This window comes from Nilaparvata lugens, chromosome 2, assembly GCF_014356525.2.
Source record: "Nilaparvata lugens isolate BPH chromosome 2, ASM1435652v1, whole genome shotgun sequence".
In the NCBI taxonomy this organism is placed as follows: Eukaryota; Metazoa; Arthropoda; class Insecta; order Hemiptera; family Delphacidae; genus Nilaparvata; species Nilaparvata lugens.
The window spans coordinates 31,509,276-31,532,929 of record NC_052505.1 but is presented as its reverse complement, the minus strand read 5'-3'; the positions used below and the strand labels follow the sequence as shown (position 1 = coordinate 31,532,929).

General features: G+C 32.4%; 2 protein-coding genes across 2 annotated transcripts in view; both read left to right on the top strand.

Moving 5' to 3' along the window:
* The first annotated feature begins 189 nt into the window (after window positions 1-189).
* The window catches only part of LOC111050588 (kelch-like protein 31), a 40,472-nt gene continuing 17,007 nt past the window's right edge, over window positions 190-23,654 (top strand). Inside the window, exon 1 of the mRNA XM_039420052.1 lies at window positions 190-1,019. Coding sequence (XP_039275986.1) covers window positions 190-1,019 — 830 coding nt within the window. The remainder of the gene's footprint in view (window positions 1,020-23,654) is intronic.
* The window catches only part of LOC111050585, a 106,188-nt gene continuing 100,017 nt past the window's right edge, over window positions 17,484-23,654 (top strand). The window contains exon 1 of the mRNA XM_039420051.1: window positions 17,484-17,543. The gene's annotated coding sequence lies outside the window, so the exon portion shown is untranslated. The remainder of the gene's footprint in view (window positions 17,544-23,654) is intronic.

The following is a 23,654-nucleotide window of genomic DNA, read 5'->3' as shown; positions in this document are numbered from 1 at the left end:
TCCACGTAGCACTACGTGTGTGATGTTATAGTTTATGTTAATACTCAACATGTTATTTTATTGAAAAAGTGTTATTCGAGTGGTCAAATTTCTTTGTTCAATACTGGAGTGGGGAGTGTAGTGGTAAGAATATACATTGGTCGTGGTCATTTCCCAAACGTTTAAAGTTAGATAATAAATAACTTGAAAATGTCTTCCGATAGATTCCTTGAACGATTTCTTCGTTTAGAGTGTTTTGATTGCGAATTTATTGTTGGATCTCTAAAAGAAGTTGTCAAAGGACACAAGTTACTATTTTCAGCGGCCAGTGATGAGTTCAAAACTATGTTCAACTGCGATTTCAAACATCAAACCCGAGTCAAAGTGGTTGATTTGGATCCGGTAGGATTTAAATCAATGAAACAGTTCATCTACTCTGGCGAGGTGAGTTTCACATCAGCAATTCATGCTCTGCTAACATTCGCGGCAGCCCGTAAATACTCAGTTCATGATCTCGACGAAAAGTGTATCAAATATGTAATCGAAAACATTCAGCCTTCGGAAGTGCTACAGTTCTACGAGTCCTGCAAGGCATTACACATTTCAGAATTCGATCAATTATGTTGCAAAGTCATCCAAGAAAAGACTAACGAAGTGGTTGCTAGTGAATTCTTTCTGTCATCAAAAACTGAAACAATCGAATTGTTGCTGAAATTACCTGGTTTGAAGTTGGAATCAGAAAGCGAGGTGTTTGAACATTTTGAAAGATGGGCTCAAGCTGAAGCTGACCGCAAGAGCATCAATGTTGATTTAATGCCATCATACTTCAACAATCTTAAAAAACACATACGGTTTCTTACTATGAACGTGAAAGAGTTTGCTTCTCGCGTATCTGGGTCTTCGTTGATGACTCCCGATGAGAAAAATGTTATTCTACAGAACCTGATGGATTCCAACCCAGAGCCAATGCCGACATACCTCTCTATTGAACAAGAAATTCGCAAATTCAATGTTCCTCCTGCGAAACCAAAGACTTATGTGTATAAACATGAATTCATTATTTCAATTGATAAGCTTCGTAGTTCATTTAGTACATATGAAAAACCTGAATACTCTAGTCTCCCTATCATAATTTCATGTACTAAAAGTATGGGTAAATTTATTTGTTTCCACTCTGAATTTAGAAAATCATGTGATGAGAACGTGATTGAAGTAATCACAATAGAATCAAAACTTAGAGTATTAGCTGAAGAAAAACATAACAATATTTTTTTCGAAAATGTTTTTCTCACCGTTCTGGACTGGGATAATACCAAAAAATTTAAGACAAATTTTGCAAAGCTTCCTATTAGGAAACTTAGAAATAAAAAGTTTTTGAGAGACACTAGTGACACAGTTAAAATTGAAGTTTCATTGAATATTATACATTATTCATGAGGGAAACCATCAAGAATGATTCAAAGGTAAAAGTCAAAGAAACTCAATGTGTATAAAAAATACTGATTACTTCATATGACTTGATTTTATAAATTATACTTTATTCCTTCAACATTTTTCCACAAATATTGTGAACCTAGACGTGTTTTCCCATTTAAACAAATTGAATAATATAATTTATTAGACGATTTTCATTCATGAAACAAGAGAAAATATTCTATCAATTCAATTGATAATTAGTTATTTTTGTGTAACTAGTGAAAAGTGACTAATTAGGGGTAGAAATGTTCTGTAATTCATCAAATAATGTTTGTTTGTGTGAATTTGTAGTTTATTTTTGACTCATGATGAAGGTTGCAATCATTCCAAACAAAAATGTTCAGAAGGTGGTGTATATAAATGACCATAGAGGTGAAATTTCAGTTATCTCAAACTCAATGATTATGATATCTCATCTAAAAGATAAGTCATCATTTTCTACTTGAAAAGTGAGTTATGTCAAATAGACCTACAATATTCCAGTGATTATTAATTCCAGTTTATTAATAAACTTATCTATGCACTGGAACAAAAAAATATCAATTCACTATTTATTTTAAATATTTAATATAATTATTTTAAATAAATCTAAAATGATCAAATTTCAATCCTATTGATAGTTCTACAAATAATTGATTTTAAAATCAACATCTTAATAACCATTTTTTAATAAATTAAATCGATTAAACTGATAATTGATTCAATTAAAATCAAATAATCTTCAAAACAATTAGGCCTAAATTAACCAAAATAATCAAATAATTATCATATTTACAATATATACCGTAATTATTATATATTTTTTATATATTCATTGATTATATTATAATAATATTTTTAATGTTTAAGTATTTAGGTTACCTATAAATGATAAATCAATAATTTTTTAATAATGACTGAACTAATTTAATTTTTCAATTAGGCTCTACCAATATTAAATCAATCAATTTTAAATGTTTATTTTGTCAAAATTATACGGCAATGAATAACTATCATTGAAGTTGAAAATTCTTAGCAAGAAGAAATGAATAAAATAAGATATTTATAATCTGAATAATTGAAATTGAAAATGTTCTATTCATGGACGTTTTAATAGCTTAAAGGTTAAAGCTAGGCTAGCCTTTAACAAAGACTAAAAAAGAATAAAAAAGAAATTGTCAACTAAAATAGTCAAAGATTAACATCAAACTATAGTATAGAGTATAGCAATAGGTTCACCAGATATTCCTTCAATTCTTTACAAATATTTGAGGATCTTCTAATACTTGCAAATTGGTTGGTAGCTTTTTAAAATATATCTTTCTTCTACAGATGTTTTTTCTCAAAAAGAACTAATTTGTGTCTGTCTGTAATATGACCATATCGTGTATTGTAGTTGTGAGTGCTATTTCTTAGATTTGTACCAGCATATTTTTTGAAGACAATAACATCAAATATGTATTTACATATCCTGCTACTTTCAGTGCAGGAATGTTCAAAATGGTCACTTTCCAAGGTAACTGTAGGAGAAATACCGGTATATATCCTCGTGCATCTAATTTATTGATTGAATTATTATAGTATCCAATACTGTATGACATACATGTATTGTATACATGGATATTACACTATCCATGTTAGACAATTGTTGTGTTACTGACGACGATGTTCATGTATTTTGTGGATAACTATTCATGACAAATAGAATTCTTGATTCTTGATAAAATTATTTGTTAATAAAATACATTGAAATATCGAATCAAGTATTCTTGATTATTATTTCCTACATCATATTTGACTATATTCGGCTCAATACAAATATTTAGTGTTGGCTAACACATTATGCCATCATTTTATAACCTTCATGGAAGGAAATTTTTTTTTCAGTAATAATTTTTGAAGACATGGCAGCAGTTATAAAAATAATTTAGAAATTTAAATAGAAATTTTCATTTCTAAAATATTGATCCACTCACGATATTTATATCTCGATCACTAGAAGACTTCTGGATATGATATTTACATTACGTACCCTTATCACCCTGTAATATATAACATGACTGACTTAACTAAGATATATTATAAGATCATATTATTATTATGTGGTAAAATATTTCATCAACGCTCTATCATGGTTTAATATGTAAAAAATAAACCATATTTCTCATTAAAAGTTTGCTGGTAGGTTTGTATGGCCATTCATTATCAAATGCCCTTACTAAAAAAAAACAAAATGGCGAATCACGTTTGCATTTTTTGCGAAAAGCACTTTTTAACACTCAAGTCGATTTGTGTTCCCAGTATTTCTGGACAGGATGATGTCCACTTGAGTCCTAGACTCTTGTTTGATCTTGGGACATTTCAAGTGACATAAAATAAGGTGATTGAAGTGTTCAGTTAATCTTTCATAGGTTTTTATGCTGAATAGTGGTTATTCAAATTTCAAGTTACAACCATCAGCTAATCAACCAATTGTAATACAATATGATTAATGCGACTTAATCCTGGATTGAATTAAACTTGGTTTAAACTCTTCAGCATACGAGCATTAACGAGAGTTTACATTGTGTAAATGAATGAATGGTGTCATAGTTTTAGGTGGTTCCCAAACGAACAGAAAGTGATAATCAAGCTGATCATTATGAAGTGATCATCTCATCAATCACCCATGCACAGCTAAGCTCATGTGAGCATCATCTGCAATGAAAAAAGGTCATAGCTACTAATATTATGTGATAATATTGATGTGACTTCCGACTTGGAATATTTCCTATCTTACTTGTTACACCAAGTCAGATGATTGAAAAAATATTGGAAATAATACAATAATAGTATGTACCTGAAGTAGTTACTCATGGTCTTCCTGGTACAAAAGTAGTCTACTGAAATCTTATCTAATCTAGGCGATATCATTCTTCGTTGAGTAAAAACTTTCATTACCGCATTACATTCAATATCGTGCAATATCGTGCCAAGATTGAACACTTTGAACTTACTATTGAAATGGGAACTTGATATACGATGAGATATGTATTTTTTAACTGAAATATTTTTTTTCATAGCTACAAAAGTTCCCAAAAACATTGAAAAACAAATTTTCTAAAAACATTTATCACCATCGGACATATCCATCTGAATGGTAACAATCTCAAAACAATATGTTTATTGTGTTTTCATTTATGTTCATCTAAAGGTGCGTACAGATTTACGCGCCGCGAACATGAGCAATTCACTTTTAATCAGCTGATGCCAAGCTTTTTATATCTGTATCTTACCGATTCTGTAAACATACAGATATAATCAGCTGATTAAAAGTGAATTCCTCATGTTCGCGGCGCGTATATCTGTACGCACCTTTAGTCACTTATTGGTGAACACAACATATTCATTGTTTTATTATTCAATATTTTTTCATAAATTTAATTATTCACAAATCATATGGAAGATCAAGAATTGAATAAGAGTTTAAGCCCAACAATTTTTCTCTTTCAAATTCTGATAGGAGTGTTTCAAAAATATTATGGATTAATTCTACATTTTTGGTAACATTATTCAGTTTATTAATCAGTTTCAGTTGAATTTCATTACATATGATATGAACTGAAGTAATCACATTCAAAATAAAAGGAGATTAACTAAAATTATTGAAATTCTCCAAGGAATAGGGACTTGAGGAGGAACTATCAACCTTGCAAACTCTCTGTCTCGAAAAATAATCCCAATTATATCAATCAATCAAACAGTTGCGCATTGAATCACTTGTAATAAAAAATGCAATCAAACCTGACGAAGATTCAACAGATAAAATGAAAGTGCACCTTGATGTAACCAATTGAATTTGATTATAATGCTTGGTTATTTAGGTGCATTTAATGGATGCAATTTGGTTGCATTCAGGATATTCAGGCTCATCTTCTTGGTGTTGAAACTTTCAAGGCCGCTTGCCTTTCTTGCTCAATACAGGTTCTATTGAAACCGAAGTGGTTTTACTCCGAGTGCAAATTATAATCGAACAATAAGTACTGGACTTGTAAATTGAAATAATCTTCTTGGAGAAGGTATTTGAAAACTAATTGAGTTAATTTGAAAAAAGACAATGTATTAAATATTGATGAGTTGACGTAATCATTATACAGTGAGATTCACTTTAAACTGGCAATATTGGCTCAATGGGGAGCAGTGGTGGAGTTTTAAGGAATTCTGACAGTCTGCAATGAATCTGAAGATGAAATATGGTTTGTTTCTTCTATTGTTCATGAATCACAATGATAGAATGCATACATTTTATTCATCCTTGGAATATAATTTAAAATGTTTCAACGAAAATATTGAGAAAATCGGAATAGAAGGTATAAAAACACAAATGCTAAAAATTAAGCCAACAAAACTCAAAATTCCAATGAATAATAACTTTCAAAGTTTGTTGCTGTGACAAATTAAAAAATCTAATTTTTCCAAAGTGGCTCTGATATTTTCGAGTCGTTTTATTTTAGATTTTATTCTTCTTGTCATGATTATTTATTGATGAATGTATAATTATGTCCTCCGGTCAAGCTGATCTGCATTCTTAATAGTTGTTAGATACTTATCAAATTCTTAAAATAGGAAAACCAATTAGATAATGTTTCATTAGAGTCAGGAAAACTGAACGTTTTGTTTCAGATGATAATACTACATCAATAATTAAGAGAGCGAGTTCACAACCTTCATGTGTCTACAACCTTCGAAAATCGTTTTGTCTGAAGCTTTGAATATTGTTACATAAAAAGTAGAGTGGTATAATAAGATTCACTTCAACCTGTCAGAATTCATTATGAATTAAGTGAATGCAGAATATTCATTCATTGCTGAAAGTTTGAAATTAATCTCAATATAGGGATCTATAATCTGAAAAAATGACGATTAGTTGGCATGTGGGAGAGTATAAAAATATAATAAAAATCATACATTCTCGTCTCTATATAATTTGCTACATTATAATTATGAGCGGTAACCTAAATTACTTGAACTATTATTAAAGTAAAGAATGATTCAGGTTGCTTAACTTCTTGACAGTGTTGATGTTGAAACCACAGACATAGAATTATGAGTGTCATCAAGATTTTGTAGGGAAATCATTCTTCTCTTTAATAATAATGGGGTTGAATTTGTAAAATTATTTTTTGAATAATGAATGTTAATGTCAATTTTTACATGTTATAAGGGGCAGTTGAACAATAATACAATTGAATTCAACCGTTTTAAGATGACGTCATTACATTGATGTCAGATTGGTTAATTGTTTATCAACGCATTGGTTCAGCAACATGACGTCATTGTACGGCGGTTAAATTCTACTTTCAGACAACTGGCCAAAAGTTTATATATACAAATTCATTCACATACGGAAATATCCGTGCTAACTGCTATGAAGGGAGAATGACATGCAATGGTTCAATACTTTATTTGTACATCTAGAGACATGGGAGATAATTATTATCAAACAAAAATCCTAATTAAATGCTGTAAATACCCTGAAGACTTCTGCTACTGCAAATATTGACAACAGGGTAAACAGCTAGAAGGAAATTCGATGAGCGCTACTATTCAAAAATTATTTGTCAGACCGGGAACAAATTATTTGACAAATCATTTTTGAATAGTAGCGCTCATCGAATTTCCTTCTAGCTGTTTACCCTGTTGTCAATATTTTTGCAGTAGCAGAAGTCTTCAGGGTGATTTACAGCATTTAATTTGGGGTTTTGTTTAATAATAATTATAAATTCATTAGCATTTGAATAATTGCAATATCTCAGTAATTTACATCTGTAGACATGGGAGATAACTATGTGACATGGGGCAAAAAAGGCATGCTGCACATTGAAAGGTATTGAAGCAAAACCTATGGTTGGAGGTCGGATAATATTGCAAGTGGCTCATGGAAAGGGACTCAACTGTTGCAAGTGGAACACAGATGTGGACACAAAATTACTATTAGCCCGCTTTTTATCACAGTAGCACAGGAAATTAGTACTTCAGTCATGTTCCATTCATATTTAAATAAACCAATTCAACTTTAATTCTCCACAGAATTAATTCAACCCGTGAAAAGGCTTCATTTGCTTTTATATCCAATTTTGAATCGAATTTGATTTGAATGCTATCAAGTTGACGTTTTCAATTTCGAGTTGACTAAACTTAATGGTGATTGGAGTCGATTGAATGCTGTATTTAGATCTTATATTCAGGTTTTCTATGAACTCTAATCATAGTATAGTCCAAATTATTATATTAATAGAAAAAATGGTGTTTTCATACAGTAATAATGCTACTCTCACATGACATTTCACATTTTGAACACCTCATTACTCTAGGAAATGTATAACATCAACTCATTTGTCATAAATTTCACAATTCTATTGAAATTAATCTTCTCATAAAAACTAATCCCGATATTGGAGATAATTATCTCTTGTATCAGAGTCCGGCGATTTGAGTTCAATTTTAAAGCTGTACTCTACTGTGTTCATTTGAAAATGCAGCTTACGTATAGCACACAAACAATTATTATTACAAATATATAACAAAGAGAAAAGGACAAAGAACATTTCGGTTTCTTTTGCTTTTAGTGAATGTGAAGGAATACGAATCAAGATACGTAGAATCAAGATTCTTACACTAACTTGAAAAATGATAATTTATTATTTTTAATTAAATTTTTATTAAAATTAAAATATGTATAATTAATTCTATTACTGTGTTACATAAGATTATACAGAGACAGTTTACCTTGTATTTTTATATATTTTAAAAAAAATGTATAGCTATTTTCCTGTATAATGAAGATTATATACAGTAACATAATATTATATGAGGGAGAATAGTATCGGTATCCTTTGTAATTAATTTATCGGTAATTATAATAAATAGGCCTACATATTTTATAATTCTCCTCATTGTTCATGTTATGGTAGAAATATAATAACAAGATAACTATTATTATATTACAGGTCATCCTTAATTATTATTTATTTTGGAAAAATATAGAATTGGTGGTTCGGGATCCACCCAAAATTCTAAGCTGATTCAACTCTTTTCAAATTCAAATCGTAATTGATCTGAATTTCCGACCAGTACATAGTTAGGTGGTTTGAATACCTACCCAAAACTAAGTTTATTCATGTTTCTTGATTATTCCTTACAATATATTCACTTATTATAAGGTTATAAGTGTAATTGTATGGGGACATATTATGAGCCTAGGGTTCATGTAGGTATAATGGTTAGAAAAAAGTAAAAATCAGAATTCTCGTGTCGGTGTTTTAAGACATTTTTCGTGGGAAACGATGTTTTGTGGTATTTCTCTTTCAGTAATGTAGAGAAAAAAACCATGATGAGATTCACTTCAAACTGTCAGCATTCAATATGAATAACATCAATGCGGCTTATTCAACCAATGCTGACAGTTTTCAGTATCTCACTGTGATGTCCATCTGTGATTACTTTTGGTAGAGTGTTGCCGGGTCAATCAAGCGAGGTGTTGGTGCTAGGGACCCGGCGAGATTATTATAGGCTCCGGGGTGAGAGAGATTAGATTGTGAGTGGGAAGGGGGAATTATCACGTGCGTTATTGGTTGGTTCATTCAGGAGTGTGTGTTCAGATTATTTTCATTCTTCAAAATAAAACATTGGAATGAAACTTCCCTCAATTTTCTTATTATTATCAACTTGAAATGAAATCAATTTGGGTTTCGTTCTCTAGTTTGTTGATTGGTTTTCTGTGTTGCAGTGTCACATTTCACTAGTTTCATTGGATGTAGTTTCATTGAGAATCAAATGTTTTGCAAAGGCATTGAAAAAACGACCACTTCATTCCAATGTGCCCGGTCAATATTATCGTGTAGCAGCGTTCATTTAAATTTACTACAGCTATTCCTCTGTTTCCAATATTTATTGTGTGTGTGAGTCTTCTGAGAATTTAATCCCATTTATTAGGAATTTTTTGAACCATCAATCATTCTTCTTTTTTAATCATTGACTCAATTCAATATCTCCATTGTGAGATTTACTTCAAACCATAAGTTTGGTTGAATGTAAGAAATGAGCATTGATTGAACTGTTCGATGTGAATCTGACTATTCAGCTCCTAAAAATCTAGTGTAATTTGATTGAAGTTGAGGGCTTTATCTATAAAATCAATCGAACATGTAATAATCTGTCAATCTCTATCATTTTGAAGTGGTATTTTTATTGTCTTATTAGTAATTCATTTTAATACACATGTGTATTCTCGATTATATTCTCACAATGAATTCCAATGCATTTTCAAGACATTTGGTGGATCCTAGGGCATCACACATACTTGCATTCAAGGGTTCGAACGCAAACACATCCAGAACTTTTCAGAATTTCCTAATGAAAATCCTAGAAAACTGTCCACCAACACGAAAGTACGTGATAGTATGAAAGCAGTGGAGGAATTCCTCAGGGATGATGATGAGTACAGCTGACAGGCGACCGAGAAGACAAAGGTGAAGAATAGAAAATAAAATAATAGACTACTGACAAAAGGTGAGAACATGCTGTCTAAAGTGGGGTTCACTTTATACTGTCAGGATTGAATGAATGGGCAGCATTGGTGCAATTTATAAAAAATGCTGACAGTCAATTACAATGCAGTGTGTAAATGGTTGCTGGCCTTTTGTCAGGACCATGAATGGTCACGTGATTAGAATCCTTCCAGCATGTGTAGTGAGGTTCTCTCTAAACTGTCAGCATTACATAATATTATATAGCATCAGTGCTTCCCTTTCAACCAATGCTGTGGTGAATATCTCTATACATAATAGATTGCGATGAGCTAGAGATATAAGCCCGGTTGCTGAAAAGCCGGTTAAATTTTAACCATGATTATTTTCACGAAATCAATCAAAAACCTTTTTGATAAGACGATTGGTTCTCGTGGAATTAATCACGCTTAAAATTCAACCAACTTTTGTGCAACCGGCACATAGTCTTGTTTTAGTGTAGTACAAAAGAGTAAAATAAATAAAATGTATAGTTCATATTATGTGCGTATAATGTAATATCGATCCGTATGTAGTGGTATAGTACGGTTACATCAGTTTGGTAATTAAATACAACGTAGATATAAAAATAAATATATAAATCTCAGTACCCTTTTAAATTATTTTACCACATGTATCGGACATTAATGACATTTTCAAGTTGAAATGGCAACCCTTTTATTTATATTAAAAGTAGCCATAAAGAAAGAAGACACCGTACATATAGTTGTAGTGCAGTGTTTCAGTGTAGTTCATATATATATTATAGGTATAGGAAAATAAATTATGATAGGAGTATAATTATAATAGTAGTAAACTATAGGTATATTCCAGTGGAATTTGAGTGACAGCAAGAGTGTGAGCAATGAATAGACTTGATGGTTAATGAGGTGTCAATCACAAAAGAGTTGTAGGCCACTTTTATTAGCTGGACTCCAGCTGTCAGCCATTGTGCGCAAGAAAAGAAGGGAAGCCATCATGGGGAAGAAACGAAGAAGAGCAATAAGAGGTATAATAAGAAAAAGAAGAAGTGTGCTGGAGAATGTGTCAGTACTCATTAGTAATGGAGAAAGGTAGGTGGCGGATGAAGGGAGTAGGTAAATGAGATGGAGTGAGAGAAGGTGTGAGAAGAGGCTAGCGATGGAGCTAGATGAGGCTGTGGAAGAGAGAGTAGAAATGTTGGAATAGTATGATAGTTTTGTAGAGGGGGATCAGATTAGATTACTCTATTCATTCAGATAAAATATTCTGCCTGTGAGTAAGATAGAGAGGAGAAAATAGAGATGAAGAGGATGAGGGAGAGTAGAAGACGTTAAAGGGGAGGAGAATTATCATTTAATAAATTCAGAGAGTGTTCAGATTAGATTACTCTATTCATTTAGATTAAAATATTTCTGCCTGTAGAGGAGGAAAGAAAGATAATGATAGAGATGGAGAGGAATAAGAAGAGTAGAGTACGTTAAAGGGGAAGAGATTTATCATTCAGGAGTAATAAATTGATAGAAGTATGAGTACTACCAGTCATGTTTTAGACATACTTCTATAAAAATTCGGAAAAGGAATATTTCTGGGCTAGGCCTTAGCCTGTTGGTCCTTTTCTGATCATGTATTTGATTTTTATATAATTCAATTTATTCGTATGTATTATAAAATGTGAATAAATGAATAAATGTATTGTAGCCTACTAGTAAGTGTGATTTCACTAGATTATATATTCTTATCAAACTTTAATTATAAATCAACGCTCATTATATTGCCTTGGTAATTGTCTAATATTTTCTAGGAAATTGTCGATTTGAATTCAAAATTAATCATGATTTTATAATATTTGGATATTATAAACTAATTATTGTTGTTATCATGCTTTCTCAGTAGGCTACACCTATAGAGTTTAAAAATAAAGAAAAGTAGCAATATTTTTGATGTCCATGATTCCATGTTTGGAAAGTTATGTCTGAACATCAAAATGGTTAATCCTTGCCATTCGTTTTCCTAATCACAGTTTAATGGGGTTATCTCTGTGATTAATGAGATGAAAATCAAGAAATGAAGGTTTAAAATGTGGGAGAACAAATATTGATAATATGAAACATACATAGGATGATGACTTTATTGCCTCTTAAAAAATAAAACTTATAATGATAATGGCTTATAATTGCCTTGTAACTTATGATAAGTTTTTCAAACAATACCGATTAATGATGGAAACATCCAAGACATGAAGTGAGTTCTCAAATAAGCTTATTACAGTACTATTTCTTTAATATTATGATTATATCATAATACGAGTTCAACCGCGTAACCCAATTTACACATAATTTGATTTAACTTGATCATTGAAAATAACCTAAATGACGTCTCGGTTATTGCAGATCGATCAAACTTATTACGGACGTTTATTGTTAGATTAGGCCACAGATATTTCGATTACTGTTCGGTAAGCAATAACAAGTAATAAGCACACATGATGTAATGAAGAAGAAGAATTTGACCCCGATTGTACTTCTGCTATAAGTGTGTCATAAGTTTATCCAGTAGTAGTCTGGTTGTACTACTCCTTGATTTTTCGAAGAACTCTTCCTTCTTCCTCTCTTAGTACTTCTCCTCCTTGTCCTAATCGTCCTTCTCCTTTTCATTCCCTCCTCCACTATCTCCTTCTCCTACTACACTTCTTCTCTACTCCTTTTGGGAGTTTATTAGCCAGGTTGGAGTACTCCTTCATATTTCGACGAACTCTTCCTTGTTTCTCTCCTCATCCTCCACCACTACCTCCTCCTCCTCCCCAACCTTCACGTCATCACTCTAACCTATCCTTCTTCCTCTTTCTGCTTTTGGTAGTATACCGGCAAAGCGCGACTTCAATAAGAGGTTACAACGCGGACTCTAAACTCTGAAAGTGTTACAGAGAGTCCAGCCTAAGGTATACCGTTACAACAGACCACATTCCTTGTCTCATATCTGTCTGGTCAGGCTCAGACTGATATGTATGTATATCTTTGTGGTATATATCTCCATTCAGGTATCCCCACCTCAAGTCCTACCTGAACACCTGTTACGATCATTTCACTTGTAATCTATGCTAATTTATACGGCATATCATCTGAAAGTACTGTGTCTTTCTATCATTTGAAAGTAATTTTCTTCTGGTCGAAATGTAATATTTTTTGGTAATTTGTACAGTATTTCATTTGGAGGTACTGAATAAAATTGTTTTCATTTGGTCAAAGTGTGATATTTTTTGGCAACTTGTATAGTAATTCATTTGCATGTACTGTGCCAAATTTTTATTTTGGACAGTTTTAAAGCAAATTTTTACGGAACAGAATGAAGTTTTTCAGAACAGAAGAAATTTTCTAGCAGAATGAAGTGAATGAAACTTGACGGTAATTTTTTTACTGTAAGTTTTGTATATTATGTTTCACATATTTAGGAAAGATGTAGGCTATTCGATGTCGGTCATTTTCACATAGACACATTGACCAGTGATATTCATGTCAAGTTTATTAAAAAATGAATATTCATTGCTATTGTCTGTCATATTTATTGATTCACAAATTATTCAAATAGTTGGAGAGAAACAAACTCTCTGTTATTACTTTACAATAAAGGCAGCGAATCAATAAAGCATCATTATTAGTCCAATACAATAGATAATGAGATGAATAATGGGGTGTGATATATTTTCATATCATTAGGAATAATATTCTTTTTTCATATTACTACTCAGGTCGTCATACTTTGTGATTGACAAAATAAAGATGATACTTACAAGGTTTGTAGTAGGGAATTTTTGTCATTCCCTCATATCCTCGAGAGTTCATTCGACTGTTCTTCCCTATTAAACATTTAAATTATACTACTATGATTTGTGTGATTTTAAAATTAGTGTGAGTAGTTTGACTATTTTAATGATTAGAATTAGAGCTAGTCTATAATCTCCATTCTCAAGGTTCAGCTTATTTATTATTCATGTCAATCGGTGCCCCTATAACATGTAATGTGTATTGGACTAATCAAGGGCGGAATTTGTGTTTCAGTTGATGAATAATTCATCAAATTGGTGATGTATGCTTTTGTCAAATATGACAAAGGGCGAATGAATTTGACCTTTTCAGATGACCTTTTATTATAATGATAGATATATATTATATTACAAAATATAATTATAAATAGTAGTAATTCAGTCTAGTCAAGGCAGCCGTGCCAATAAAACGTTAATACTGCTTTGCGGTAACCAACAATCGTGTTCCAGTCTGAAGTAGCCTGTTTTCGACATTTTTCCAAGTGTTTTTTTCCAATAATTAACATGTCTGCTACCTGTGGCGTATCGATCTTGACCCTCGGAAGTTATAGATTGCTTCGGTAACTGCAAGAGATCATTAAATGTATATTAATATTTTAATATATCCTGTATTGAGGATGACAACGAAGAGACAAAGGTACGTTCTGTGAAGCAATGGAGATGTAAAAACTGTCGAGATGCTGCAAATGTATCATCTTGGCCTATTACCGGTACACTAATTATTACAAGAGATATTATGTTGAAGATGCTCGAATGCTTCAAAGCCGATGATATTTAAAACTCAACTGTAGAATACTATGACAATAATTCACTTGGTGACAATGGCTATATTTTGCATTATCAGTTTGCTCTCTAGCTTTTTCTTCTTTCTTACTGTCATTTTCTCTCTTTTTCGTACACAAAAAATCTACAAAACCTCTGTGTGTGTTCTCGCAGAGTTCGGAGAGAACACGATTCATTCAAGTTGAATGAATGAGTACATACTGTATCACTGTTACTATATTTACGACGACGTAGTATACTTGAAACTGTATATACTGGACAGTCCTGGCTCTGAGAAGTACTGCTATATATATATATATATATATATATATATAAAGAAAATAATGTACTATTATTGTGTAAACTACAGTCCCATTTCGGAGAAATGGAAAACCAAGACAGTGAATGTGTAGAGTACGAGTATTATCTTTCCAAAGAAGGGTTAAAGGGGACAAACAGAGAAATAAGATAGTGTGAATATGAAGTGTGAGAGAGAAAGGGTAGAGGGGTAGAAGAGATGAATAAGAGGGGAGGGTGTGTCCTTATCCCTTGAAAAAACAAAAGAAACAAATTTAATGGACTGCCTCACCCATAAGTTGGAGCTCGGTCGTTCCCCATATCGTAGGAGTTGAGAGGTTAGGTTGTTAGCCAAGTTTTGTGTTTTCTTCTCTCTATTTTCCTTTGCTTCTTCATTTTCTTTTCCTTCTTCTTCATGATTTCCTATGTTATTTTGTCTCAGGTCTCTTTCCGTTCCTAATTGTAACTTAGTCTATATTTCTGTTACTGCCCATTCTGTGTTTGCTGTTCGCATTTTCTTCTATTTCTTTTTTTTGGACTCAGTTTTCTCCACGATTTTGCATTAGTCTCACTTTTTTCCTTATGTTGTACTCCAATATATATTTGTATATATTCCCTCACTTTGGGCTTCTTCAAGTTACTGTATTCTATACCTATTAACTTCTCGGTTTTCACAGTATATAGTTTCTAATGCTTCGCATTCTTATTCATATGCTTCTATTCAGTCTTCTTCTTGTAATGTGTTTTTCTCATTGTTTTATTCTTGTTAATTAATCTCAATAATTTTCTAAAATGTTTGTTCACCTTATTCATATTCTCCATCACATTATTCTCTCCAATTTATATTTCTCTTCCATTGTATACATTCTCTCCTTTTTCATTCCATCTAATTCATCCGTATTCTCTTCTGATTCATCGTCTTCTTCCTTTTGACATTCCTCCTTCCTTCATCCTTCCGTTTCTTCTCCCATATTTTTTCTGCCGTCCTTCTCTCCTTACACCATTCGATTTCCTTACATAGGCTATAGGCTACATTTTTGCTATAACAAAATGAGATAAAAAGAGGTAGATAAAAGAGATTTATAACAAAAGAGATAAATCTCTTATTTGCAACTTTTTCTACAAATTCCTCTTCCATTTCATCTTCTAATCCTTCTTGTTATCCTTATTCACATCTTCCTCTACCACTGCTTCTAATCCTATTCTTCCACCTCCTCCTACTCCTCCTCCTCCTCCTCCTCCTCCTCCTTTTCCTCATCCTCTTCCTCCCTATCCTATAGTGAGGTTCACGTTATAATGGAAGTGTTTGATTAGCAATGGCATTGTCTATTATTCAAGAAAGTAGATAGCGCTATCTCTTTCTCGGTTTGCTCTGTTGCCAGACCGTCTTTCAACAATGTAGTATTAATACCACATATTAATTAATTCATTAACAAAATATTTCATCTTAATTATGTTATTATTGAAAAATATAATTTCTTGCTTGATAAAATATGATTGATTATTTTAAACAAGAATGGACAGTTAATATTAATAAACCCGTATGAATTACCGTCTATAGAAGGCATTGACTAGACAGAGGATCGGCAACGTTGTTCTGCTTTTTTCTCCACTGCCATTATAACGTGGACCCATACCTATACCATTCTCGTTTTTGTTTCTTCCAATCTGCTCAACCTGGCTGTGAATATGTTGTCAAGGTCCTCTCATGTTTGCAAATAATGACTTGAAAAGTGTTCAGTTTCTCCTTTTCTTTCATCAAGGTTGACAATATATTCAACCATATACGTGACTGCCAGCACTTTCCAGAATTTAGTGATACGTGCAAGAAAAAGGAAAACACTGCTATAGTGAAATTCACTTGGAACCTGACAGTTTTATTTATTCCTCATAAATAACATCAATGTTTCCCATTCAACCAGAGCTGACAGTTTCAAGTGAACAGTTCCTGCTCCGATAACAATATTGATGGGCCATTTCAATGCAATCACGACTGTTTTAGCCTAGTCACAAAAACATATTCTCTACCTTAAAGATACCAATAATTTACTTGTGAAATAATAATCATAACATATGAAATAGTACTCACCTATAGGGTAGAATACCCTATTCCAGTTTCAGAGTCCTTTTCTACATTGATATTTCATTAATTTTGAAGAAACTAAGACAATATAATATAATCTCTTCCCCAACAAGAAAACCTATAATCTTTACAAAATTACTTCCCACTTGGGATGGACCTGCGCAGCAGAGAAAGCATACGGCGGGAGGGATACAGAGGCGCGATGTTGCCGTTTTGAAGCGGCCAGCGTTCTCCAACTCATGCTACACATGCGAAGTTTCCTGTCTGAAAGCAGTCAGACGACTGACAAATTGGCAACTGCACTTCTACCTATCACTCTATTAATCACTGTAATTAGCTGATCTCCCTCTATTACTCTGCGCCACATGTTCCTCATAGTTAGAAGTAATTTTGTACGGACCATTTGTATACCCATTTTGTATTGAAAATGTATCTACTGTAGAAAAGCTCCATGCATCCATGAAAGATTCACACCTTGATACATGAGTTGTAGATTGTTATATCACACATTATAATAGCCTATTAGTTTGTATCATTTCGATATTTATTCAGAGTTTTGTTACAGGTGTATAGTGACTGATGTCTCCTTTCCCGCTTCTTCAAAGTCGCCAGGGCTGATGTAAGTAGGCTAATTATTACAATTCTTCATTTTTTTGTAGATCAGGTAATCGTAAAATGTTTCCTTCAATTACATAAGAAATTAAAGACAAGGGATGATATTTTCTGTTCTCTCTACCAATGGACATGAAAATCAAAATATTTATGACTGTTGACTGTTGATGACCTGAAGTTTTTACGTGGTGGAGAATATAGAGCAAGTTTTATTCCATGCTATCTCCTCTGTGTAACAACAGTATTGATGTAGAAATCTAGTAGCATTAATCTTCACCCACTTCTATTCTGATTCATGATATTTAGCCTGGAATCTCCGATATTTCACATCTCACAACCTTTATGGCAACTCTCACGTAGCCTACAATGTTACTCCACCAACTTTCCTTACATATTACAACCTGCTATGAAATGATGAATGAGCTGTCCATTCAGTCATATAGTCTACTTTCATTCATGCAATTTCTTGGAAATACCAACTTGATTTGCATATATGTGTGACTTGATACGAATGGCGCTATAAAATGAATTGCAAATTCTCTTTATTTGGCGGATTTAGGACTTTTTAGTCCTCTCTACCACTAAAACTCGAAATTATAAATTTTTTTCTCTTTTTCATTCCTCACTAATGCAGTATTGGAATGAATTAGTTCATGTAAATTCTCATCAGTCCTCCAGCGCTCCCTTCTATCTGATTTTCTTGGACAAAACTTCCAATACTGAATCTAGCTGTTCTAACAATAAAGCTAATAACTCATTATATGATACAATTCAATAATCAATTCAAATCATGTTTATACTATATCTCCAATTCACTTCAATTACTTTATTTGAAAAAGAAAAACCGTCACATTGCAAGTGAAATCCAGTATATAACTAAATAATACTGTACTACTATCAATAAGATAAAGAATCTAAGTACCATTTTTAAACATTTTTAATCACAACATGTTTCAGCATTAATGTCATTTCCAAGTGAGTGAATCTTACATTTTAAAATTTAAAAAAAGGGTACTCAGATTTTTCAGTTTTATTTATTGATAATAAGTAGCCCTATTCAAAAAGTTAATACTGTACGTCTGTACCTACATGTAAATAGTTACTATAGAATGAAAAAACATAGGCCTACCACTCACAGATGATGCTATATTATATACGTACAACGAACAATTCGTACTGAATCCAGTATTGACAGGAATACAAAAAATAGAATTAACCCACTCTTTAAAAAACTTGCCGAAATGTCAGAATAATTTTACTTTTTTTTCTAAAAACGACCATTTTAGTCCTTCCATTTCAAACTATCCTTAGTAGACCTCTCATTAATTTCTATTTCTTATTCAAATCTTTAAAAGGTTAATCTTCTCCATCTCCACTACATCACGAAATTGTTGTATGTAGCGATTCAACCTCCAATATACTAGAAAAGAATGTGGAAAAAATATCTTCCAAAAATCTAAATAGAAAAAAATCTTGGAGAACAAGGGATATGGAAGGAGTTCCTCTACAATGATAGAACGCCTACCAAATTTCGAATGTCTTCAATCTTAAATGCCAGATGAATAACCCTAATGACTCATTATGAAGGATTCCATATGACTGCAGTGGCTTGAGTCACTTCTTTTGATTGAGTGTCCCCAATTTGTCATGTGAAAGCCGTGTTTTCACGCTGTAGGTGGTATAGTGAGACTGTCAGCATTAGTTGAATTGTAAGCTGTGATATTATTCATAAGGAATGCTGACATTAAAAGTTGAATCACAAGATGGATTCTGTGATTTGTCTTCAAGAACCTTTTAGTCATTTGCGTCGGATAGTTTGATGTTAAGTGTTCTGGAACCTAATTATGTCTAAACTGAGTTGAAAATTGTATTTTTTGTTGGTCATTTTTGTCAGTTATTAATTGGTGTGATTAATTTCCTTGAATTTGTATGTGATCGAAGTGTTATTACCATTTATATTGCTCTTTGATACAAGCAAAGAGGATTGGAAAAAGCTTCTTTCCCCAATCCTATTTGATACAATTAAAAATACAAAAATGAAGAAAAAATTCAAAATACAAAGATGAAGAAAAAATACAAAATACAAAATGAAGAATGCAGACGAGTGAAGGTGGGAATAAGAGGGAGAATGAGAGAGAGATAGTGGGAAAGATTGATGGGAAAGTATTTTAAGTAAAAATCAGAAGTAAGAAATTGTAGTCCTATAGTATAATTATTACTAGTAATTGGTATTATTAGTATAATTAGTACTAGTATTATTAGTAACACCTAATACATCGAAAATTCTTAATCAAATAGAAATCCTTATTTTGCATTGATATAGTTGCATGTACTAGTAAAAATATCATATTTATGATATGTTGTCAAGTGTCGATTTCCTTATTGAATGATTTTTTTCATATTGACATAAAGTTATTAAAAAGTTTGAAATGTTTTAAATAAAAGTGTACTTCATGTTTTTATATTGTTTTCAATAACAGTTTTTCAACTATAACAATTTAACAATAGATCATAGTCTCTCCACCATAGCTACAAACAGTACAGTACCGTATGTATTTGATATTCCTTTGTGGTTTATGATAATAGATAACAGTTGATAAGACTATCCTGCAAATTCCTCTCATTCATTCAAACTCAAGGTCAACTCAATTGAAATGTTTTTGCGTTGTGTAATCGGCAACTCTTTGTAATACCGGAGAAGTGTATTGATTATTGAATAGTCAAGGGTAACTGGATGGAAGGTATTTTTCCAAGAAGCCAATTTAAATTCTTATCGTTCACAAGCTGTTAGTCCAAGGAATGTGCAAGCTAGACTGTGCACTGGTTAGATTCACTTCCAACTGTCAGCATTAGTTCAATGGGAAGGGTTGATGTTATCTATTTGGAATGATGACAAATACAGTAAATCTCACAATATTATATCATTGTCCTTCAGCTAGAAACTCAATAATTTATAGATTTCTCATTTTTTCCTGTTTCAAGAAGCTCTCTTCTCCATTAATTATAATTTTTAGTATTTATCTGTAATTTCCTGGCGGTTTTTCTTTTGATTTTTTCCCCATTGCAATATACTGCCAATCAAAGTCTGATCTCAAATCAAGCATCAACTATAGATCTAAGATCAGCATCTAATTGACGTTTTTGCAACCGTCCCATAGCATATGTGAGACAATCAATCAGCTTTGAATGACCTCTATCACTTCTAGATTCAATAATAATATAATTCATTTTATTATCACATAAGGGCTGTTGATTCTCCAACAATCAACTATCTAATTATTGATATGGAATTTCTTCATACTTTGGAATGAATTGCAAAGTTTTTAGATGTTGTTTGAGCATCTAATGGAGGATACATCCAATTTTCTTGTTGGATGTATCTGTGAGTTGTTGATTGCCAAAAACCCTTCTTCTTAATGAATCAATCAATTTCAAATTTCGTCACTCTCGTGCATTATTTCTCAGATATTTAGTATGAATGATATATGAATTGATAGTTGATACCCAATTTTAGCAGAAAGTCAAGGTATTTATAGTATGTTTAGTCAGTTTAGTACTAACATGTCGAATGCATTCCATCAATCATGATTGTCATTGGAGCAAAACTCACAATGTTCTTGTCGGTTTATTTTGGCATTCCCTGTTATTCTGGTTGAAAGAGGGATTCAGTCAGTAAGAGCAGAAAGAAATGGTGCTGAAAAAAGGAAGAAAGAAAGATTAGATTTCTTTATTTATGTATGTTACAATATAACTGACTTATACAATAATTAACATTAAATGACGGTAATGCTAATTATTTAACGAATTTTTCTAAGTATAAATGATTAATCAATGAGAATAAAGATTGAATGGAATTAGAATGACGATGATATAAGATTGTGATGCAACTTCATAAATCGGCGGTATTTCAACAAATAATTGTCGATTCTCTAAGAAGGATATAAACCTTCCCATCAATACACACACGACCGGGTGTTGAAGAAAAAAAAGAGAGAGAGTGAGAGAGGTGAATAAACTTGGAATAATATTTTCGGACACGCAGTAAGTAGTGTGATCGACACATTCGCTGAAATGAGCAGAATCCCTCAGAGTGGACTGGGCCACTGGGCCAAATTTGCACATTTGCCAAAATTTAATTTGTCCGGTCCAGATTGCATTCTGTTGAACTGAGATTCACTCCATTCTGTCAGCATCCCATATATATAACATCAATGCCTCCCATTCATCTGTAAGTGAGTCTCTCTACAACTGTACAACATTCACTTGCTGTTTCTCAATCGACATTTCTCTTTTTCTAAATCTCCAACTTTTTCTCTCTGACCGCATTGCTCTTGTTTCCAACAATTCTCTCCCTAATTTTCATAAAAATTTTCTTTGCTCAATTACTCCTTTTTCTCTAAATCTTATGCACGTTTCTCTTATTGCATTTATCTCGTTTTCTTCCAACGTCCACTCTTTGAATCGTTTTACCTTCCTTCTTGCTTTCCCTCTCATTTTTTCCTTATCGTTTATTTTTTCTTTCATTTTTTATCCATTTCTTCTCCCATTCCTTTTGATTTCCTCTTCTTTTTGTTGTTGTTGTTGATATTGTTGTTGTTCTTCTTCTTCTTTTCCCCCTAATTTTTCGGTGTCGTCCGATGAGCGATTTCCGATGAGCAATCTGGGAAAAAGTAGTTCACTGAGCGATCCATTGTTTTGAATAACAATAAGGATAGGCAGACGCTATGAATGGGAGGACTTGGGTGTCATTAATCATCAGGGACAGTGACCGAGGAAGTCCACAAGCGTATGTATATACTCGCAATATGATATTGATGATTATGATGATTGAATCAGTCAATGTTTTTACTATCACCAGTAATAATAGCTAAATCGAATTTTTCAACAGTTTATGTACTGTTCATTGGATACAATATTATTTAACAAATGACTCTTTTTTATGGGAGGCAATTTTTTTTTATTTTCATTTTTCTTCTTGATTTTTGTATTCTCTATCTCTTCAATCTCTAGCAGTACTCCTTGTTCATTTCTCTTATCTCAATCTTTCTTTTCACTACTTCTCCTTCCTCTTTCCTCTGCTGCTCCTCTTTTATGTTCTCCTTTAATTTCTCTTCTTGTTCGATTTTTACTTCACACCATAATTCCATCTACTTTTTATCTTCAGTTTTTTTCATCTACTTTCTCGAATCCATCCTCTCCTTGCATATTTTTGTCTTCGTCGTCTAGTTTTATATTAATTATACTCCTTACATCTAATCAATTTCCTTCTGAATAGTCTTTTTAGCCAGAATCAATTAGTCTTATTCGTACTGCATTTCTTCGCACAGTTCCCTCCTTTCCATTTTTCATCCACTTCCTTCTTGCGCTTTCGCTCTCAATTTATCCTTCTCCAACCATTTACTTCATTTCATCTTTCCTCAACCATCACTCTCTCTCTCTCTCTCTTCTCTCTCTCTCTCTCTCTCTCTCTCTCCTCTCTCTCTCTCTCTCTCTCTCTCTCTCTCTCTATCCATCTCTCTCTCTCTCTCTCAATAACCCTTTCCCCAATTTCTCTCCTTCTTCCTGATAAACTCTCACTATTTTTGTATCCGTTCCATACATGACACATGTCACTGAAATTGCTTCATTTTTAGAATGATCTACATTCCTTAGCCTGTGCAACTTATTTGCGCACTGCAACAAAATGTGCTACTTGTCTGTCATTGAACTGGATGGGTTGCCAATTCCTATTTTCAGTGTCATTAGTTATTAAGCCAACGAAAATAAGCATTGCAATATATAAATTCTTTGTCAAATAATATTTTTGACAAGTAGTGTTTTTGCTACATTTTCATTTTATATTCTTTATCTTCCACCTCGTACATGACTTTAGTATTAGCATTATATGACTGCTTCAATTAATCTTTATTAATTCATTCAATCTCAACTAATCCCCCAATTGTTTCAATTTTTTTCACTTCTAGCCTTGATCAACTACGAATTGTTTTAATTTCCGTTCCCACAAGTCTCTTTCAAGTCTCTTTAGAAAATGTTCAGGGACCCTTAGAAAGAGTTCTCAAGGAATCATTATTATTTATTGTATTTATAATATTGCAAGTAATATTGTTTTGAATTGAAG